Source organism: Egretta garzetta, unplaced genomic scaffold (assembly GCF_000687185.1).
Source record: "Egretta garzetta isolate BGI_Z169 unplaced genomic scaffold, ASM68718v1 scaffold633, whole genome shotgun sequence".
NCBI lineage: Eukaryota > Metazoa > Chordata > Aves > Pelecaniformes > Ardeidae > Egretta > Egretta garzetta.
The window spans coordinates 1,028,349-1,035,112 of record NW_009259195.1 but is presented as its reverse complement, the minus strand read 5'-3'; the positions used below and the strand labels follow the sequence as shown (position 1 = coordinate 1,035,112).

The 6,764-nt window shown below is 37.7% G+C and overlaps 1 protein-coding gene across 1 annotated transcript in view; it reads left to right on the top strand.

The window, feature by feature from the left end:
• Positions 1-964: 964 nt before the first annotated feature.
• Positions 965-6,764, top strand: part of RNF32 (ring finger protein 32) — a 14,953-nt gene continuing 9,153 nt past the window's right edge. Inside the window, exons 1-3 of the mRNA XM_009635818.1 lie at positions 965-988; positions 1,482-1,752; positions 6,408-6,550. Of these exons, the coding sequence (XP_009634113.1) occupies positions 965-988; positions 1,482-1,752; positions 6,408-6,550 (438 nt within the window). The remainder of the gene's footprint in view (positions 989-1,481; positions 1,753-6,407; positions 6,551-6,764) is intronic.

The following is a 6,764-nucleotide window of genomic DNA, read 5'->3' as shown; positions in this document are numbered from 1 at the left end:
CCTGTCTCCGCTTCATTCCAAAATTTGTTTCATGAGGTCATTTCCATAAGTCCCTCCCAACTGCGCTTGCTCAGTGCCTGCTTGTGGTGGTCGTCGGGGGTCGTGGGGATGAAGGCTGATGGCTCCTCTTCGTCACCGCTAGTAACCCCCTGTTCTTGCACAGACTCAGTTGCTCCTTTGCTCTTGCCCAAACTGCAGGGTTGGTTTAAGCCAGTTCTTAAGGCAAATTCCTGGTTCTTATCAAGAACTGTCCTTTGTAAGGAGCTGCAAATCTTCCTGCGTCAGTTAGTTCGCACAAGAGTTAGCAAAATTTGATTCACTGGGCTACGCAGCAATTTAGACAATTATTACACAGCATCCTATCTACTAAGATTCCCTTAACCCCTTCTCTCACCCTCACTGCGCATCCGAGCCATGCCGCAGGCTTTTGTGCTGGACGGATGAGGGTGTCGAGGTGGCAGCGGAGCAGCTTCAGCCCCAGAGAGGTTGCTGACGTCGTCCTCGCTCTATTTGTCACAGGCTTCCTTGTCTACAATAAACTAACCTGGCAGAGCAGTTCAGTGGGGGTTGGACTAGATGACCTCTAGGGGTCCCTTCCAGCCCAAAACATTCTGATCCTATGATGATTGCTGCAACCATATTTCTTCCTCGGTTCAGCTTGAAATTTGCGATTACTGCCATTCATTTTGAAGCTGTTCTGTGTACATTATGGGCAGTCCGCTGGGGGTGAGACGAGGTTGGCAGGAAAGGGGCATGGCTGGTGGTTTATGGATCCAGAGTTAACTTCTGTGCCTGGAATACATGTTAAGCTGTCTCCCATGGTAGGCCTAGGAGAAAATGAGTGAAATTGTAGGTTTCTCTTCTGCTATTGGTGAGGCTGTTCCTGCTGGGAAATATTATTCAATTTCTTGTATGTGTCTGTTTGTAGAGCCACACGACTTGTAAAATCAGCTAAAGATTATCAATGGAGCATCGTGATTTTTACAAGGTACGATTTCATGTCTTTTAGAATAAGGCAGAACGGTAGGGAGAAACTGAGGAATACATAGACAAGCCTATTCCCTGTATAAAAATAATATGTTCTTGTTTATATTTAGTGTTCTGGAAGGCATGGTTAGCCTTTGGGATTGTTTTTAGTTATATTGAAGTAAAAATGTGTTTGGGCATGCCAAACTTTTATAGTCCATAATGAGTTTATTGCATATAATAATTATGGGCTCAGTAATTAAAACTTAAAAATTACTGCTATTTAATATAAATGACAAATCAAAGATTTCATTTGACTTTTTATAAGTTAAAACATCAATCTTAAATTTCATGGTAATTGTATGTTAGGCTTCAGGTATGGGAGTTGCATGTAAAAGCCTTTGACAAGTCAAAAATATTGGCTAAGAGTAGAATTTCTTTTAATTTAGTATAATATAGATGTTTTTAAATAATTTATAACAGTAATTATTCAAGGGGTTTTTTTTCCTTTTTAGGGCCGCTCCTCCAAACGAGAGACAATAGCAGTTTCTGCAGTTGCTTTACAGGATCATATAATACACAGTCATCAGCTCCAGAATCTTTCATTAGCAGATCCTTTTAAGTCAAGGAGAAGGAATACCAAGAACATTTACAAACCGGTGAACAAAGAAATGGTCAGAGCAGTTGTAGATACGGGACTAAGAAAAAAGAGCACTCACCACAAAAACGAGGAAGATGCAGAAAAGGAGTATGTTCTTGATCCCAGTCCTCCACAGCTAACGTTAGGTAAACGGTTATATTCTGATTTGTGAATTTATGTTTTTATTTAAAATAAAATAAAATGCACAAGCTAAGCTTTCTGTTCATTAAGATAATTTAATGCTAAACAGCATAAAATCTTGTTTTAAAATTTGTCAAAATTTAGCAGTTTAGGCCATCAGGTAAGCAATGGAATTACCATCGGTGGTTTGACTGTGTCTTTTCATATTTGAAATGTATTTAAAAAATATTATTCTCGTGACAATGAAGGTAAAAATGAAGAAGCCAGTGCATCTTGACAAAGGAGAGTTCTTCATTCAGAGGCGGGAAGTCTTTTACACTTTTTTTAATATGTTTTATATACTGACTGACATGACTTTCTTCACCTTATATTCTCAAGCAAAGATCAGTGATTTTGATATTGTATTTATTTGGGAGAATGTTTTGGTATTTTTTTTAAGTTCATTTCAAATGGTTTGTTTTATTCCTTATTCAGTAAAAAGACATTCACTAGTCCTGCGTTAAAGGTATTCTTTGTTAATATATACCCACCTTTACTCAAAGTTAAAAAGGTTTGTTTTTACAGTGGTCCTGGGGCTAAACCCGGGAAGAATTAACACCTGTAGTTAAATACCTTTTTCAGATTTAGAAGCAAACATGCAACAAGATAAAAGTCACAGATGTGAGGGCTTGGAATGATGCCTGGTGAGAAAACTCACTTTTAAATAGTATGATGATAATACAGTTGTACAGCACCGACAGACAATATTGCTTAAAAAAACAAAGCCAGGGAGCATCTTAACAGACCAGGGGTCCAAACGGGCTTCTCACCTATCAGTTTCAGTCTTGCATTTCCCTTTTCTAAAGGTTTCTACTGTATTCTTGCCGTGAACATCTTCTTGTCTCCATCCTTTTGGTTGTCTTGATTAGGTATTCCTTAAAGGACCTTCCAGCTCCACAATTTACAGTTTTAAGCATAATAAACTTTCATCATCATTGAGAATTGTTTTATTTATTGTTTTTCATAAAAATGCCCTTAGGCCCCTCTGAAGATTGTGTTGCCATTGCTATAGTAACTGTCACAGTAGTCCCAGCTCTAAAGAGAACCATGTAAATCAGTGAGGCTCCATACAAGCACAGGCATCTGCCTTTTGGAATCAGCTGAAGGTTAAGAGGGTAACTTGAGAGAATACACAACAAGTGAGTGTAGCAAGCCATAGGACAAAGGTAGTAAGACAAGGTGATTATTACTATGTTTACATGGTTATAGTTCTGCTTTTTCTTTGGTTCGTTTTGAAGAGGAATTTGAAAGAAGAGAGGATAGTGGGGAGGGGGGGGAAGCAGAGGTACTGGGTTAACACAAATATAAATAATGAGTGATTATGGAAGCTAAAGGTTGTGGTGAAAAAATGCAGCCCAAGTGTCAGCATGTTCTCTGCAATTATAAGAAAGACAAAGTATTTTCTCTTTAAATCACAACATTGACTGAAACATCCCATACGAATGTTTGTGCAAGTGATTTGAAAGAATGTGCTGAAAGATTTTTAAAAATTGCAATTGTTTCTCAGCTTTGCTTATTAGTATTTTCACCTATAGTCTCTCATTATTTTAAAATGCTTGTGTCAAGCTTTCGCTTCTTACTAAGAACTGTGTGGGTTAAACCTTACAGCTGTGAAACAACTTTGCAAACATAATAAATGACCCTTTTTCTTCCTGAGTTTGTCTGTCATTACATTTTTCTCAATAGGGACTTGAGTCCTAAAATCAAAGAATAATAGTTTAAAGGTTAATGTATGTAATTGCTTTGCTAATGTTAATTTTAGGATAAATAACTCACTTGATTGTAAATGGGAGTGTCAGTAAACGGGTTGGGCTTGTAAACCTGATGCATAGGGGTGAAATCTCTTGTACATCTTGAGCTGTGATAAACGTAGGCTTTCATTGCTTGTATTCAAAGTGCTGCTTTAAGAATATTTTCATAGAGCCTTTTGCTTCAACTTCATATTCCCTTCTTGCATGTCCTGCTGCTAGTTTTCCTTCATCAACTCTATTGTATAAAAGCTTTCCTTCTAAACACCTGTATAACCTGTCCCTCACAAATATCCCATCTGGTTTATATTATTTAGAAGTTAGGTTTTGCCGCCAATCTCTTCCTATTTGGCAGCTTTAATCATCCATTTGTGAAAGTTTTAAATAAGCATTTTTTCTTACCCTGGGGTTATACAAAAGGCTTTCCACAAAGCCATCTCATTGTCTTCCTTAAAAGTCTCTGACCACAGCGCTTGACGAAAATCACGGGTAGGCATTTTTTATGTTGTGATACTGTCTTCATGCTGTGACTAGTTTGCTATCTTGTTCCCTCCCTGTGGATCCAGATTTTCTCATCATAAAGACCATTGCTTGTGGATATTGGACTATCAAAATGGGATCTTGCTTCCTTACTCATTCACTGATACTCTTAGGTATTCCTGTCAGGTGAAACTCAATACGTGTTTTTACTGAAACTTTTATTGTGTATTTTATAATTGATTCTTCTTTTGTAGCAGAAACACTGTTCTGTGCAATATATGGTCTTCAAGGGTTGAATGGTCAAGAGGGAAAGCACTCATGATTAGAAAAGCTTCCTTGTCACTCAGCAACCAATTTCAGCAATTCATGTGTAAGCTTTAAGCAAACTACATGTTTCTGAACTAGTTTTTAGACTCTAGAAACTTCGCAGGATCCTTCATGTTTCTCTTAAAGATTTTCTTCTCGTATTATTTTTCACCATCAAGAGCACCAGATAAAAGCATTTTACTGCACCAAAAATTGATAGACAACACCATTTTATGTTAATACAGTGTATATTTTACAATCTGAAATTACGATGCCGTAAATACATACGTATGCGCTTTGCTGCTTGACATGGAGTGGTTTGAATTCTAGCCCATAGCCTGCAGGCAGAGCTGTGAGCTCCTGCACGTGTGAAGGTGCTGTATTTGTGTCTGGGTGTTGAGGAATATCCAGGAACTGACATGGTGTGCCTCTGAGACAATTCATACATGACCACCAGTGTCATCCACGGCATTCATCGATTCAAATGTTCTTTTGATGCTTAGGTTTACACACATTGCTTACCTGTGACTTGATACCTTTACAAGGGTAACAAAAGTAACAAGGTGGGGCATATGTGAACCAAACCGTATGTAGAAAAAGCACTTTCCACGTAGTTCCAAAAGCATAAACTAACCCAGCTTGAAATCTCAAAGCCATCCTGTTGTTCTAAGATATGGAATCAAGTTGATTTACGTTTGAAGGATGTCATGAGCTCACAAGGAAGTAGGTTAGGCAGATAGTTCAACTAAAGGGAAGAAAGTATTCCTTATCATTCCTTTAGTACCTCACAAAAGTTCTTTAAAAAGATCAAAGACAGTTTTGTGCAACTTTTAAATGATTAACGATGTACATCTGTAGATGGATGAGCTCAGGAGCAGAATTTTTGTCTCAAAAATTAACAAATCCTATCCTGGAATCAGATACTTGAGCAAGTGGATCACCAAAACCCCATTCTTTGGTTTGGTAGGATTCCTCTTCTCTTAATGGGTTTGGATACACAATCTGTCTGATGGGGTTTTGAAAGCTTATACAAATCAAATGAGTGCTGCATATTAATGTCTGGTTTATGCTGAGATTGTGGTATGAATGAAAGAGTTGACCCTTTCCTTCCCATTTAGAACTAAAACTCTCACCTAGATGTCATCAGCTTGCATTGTAACTTGCATATCACTCTTCCTTTCTGGTTTTAGCAAATACCATTGAGGCCTCACAGACTGCTGTTACTGGCTTATTACACAAACCTTGGACATGCCTCCATTGACTTTGGTCAGTCCACACAAGCTGCTTCCTCTGGTCTTCAAAGATGACAAAGCTCTATTCTTTGCTGTACCTACTAGCATCTGTTTTTACTACAGAGATGCTGGCACTGGACTTTTATCTGCCATTTGTGGGGTCAGGGGGGAATATTGTAAGTATTTTCACTGATTCCTTCTTTGAGAAAGCAGAGATTTCACGTGGACGTGCAGCAAGGCGCCTCACAGTTACTTGAGACCGACAAGCTCAGCTATCACTGTGACGCTATCACTGGTGTCTTGTAACCATCTCTTTGTTTCTTTATGCTCTTTATTTCTCTCGCATCCGTGTCAGTCTCATTACACTTCAGCATTTTGCAGCAGCAATAGCTTTTTATTGTATGACTTCATTCATTTTTATTTTTGAGAATATAAAAATGTAATGTTGAACAAACCTTCACAAATGCATTCTAACAGAGAATTTGTTTGTACAAATGAAATTATGTTATTGTGCATTGTTACATTGTCTAGTTAATAATCACCATCGTAATGGCTGCAGAAATTACAGTACATCACAATAAATTCAAATTACTTGGCAAATAAAAGTTTACATTTAAAAACTTCCTGTATAAACTCCTGTATATAAAAGAGGTTCTGACAATTACCAAATAGCTAACTAATAGTAAGAAGTATGCTGCCTGCCAATGGTTTGTCTGATGATAGATTTATATGAACTATCTGTATAAAGTATTTTTAAATAAGTGCTTCATTGATGAATTTCACATGAAGAAAATCAGTTGTCTGCATCTGCCAATGGGTTTTATTTAGTGATTTTTTTGTTGTTACTGTCTACAGCTCAGAAATTAGGCCTAGTTGAGCCTCCTTCCTTGCCACTAACTACTGAAGAATGGGTAAAAATAAAGGAGAGATCCATACAGCATGGAGACTCCATACAGCCTTGTGCAATATGCAGGGAAGAATTTGCACTTCAACCTCAGGTACATGTAATATTTTGCGGAATACAGAATTGTATTAAAAAAAAATTTCCAGAGTTACTGCTAAAAATCATTAGCTGGAGGAAGGAAATAAGGAGATTCTAGGAATAAGGAGATAAAGGAAATAAATCAAAGATTCTATTTCAAGGCTCCATTTAGCATTTAATAGCTGGACCCAGCTATCTGTGGCCAACTCTGAAAATATTTAGGACGTGAC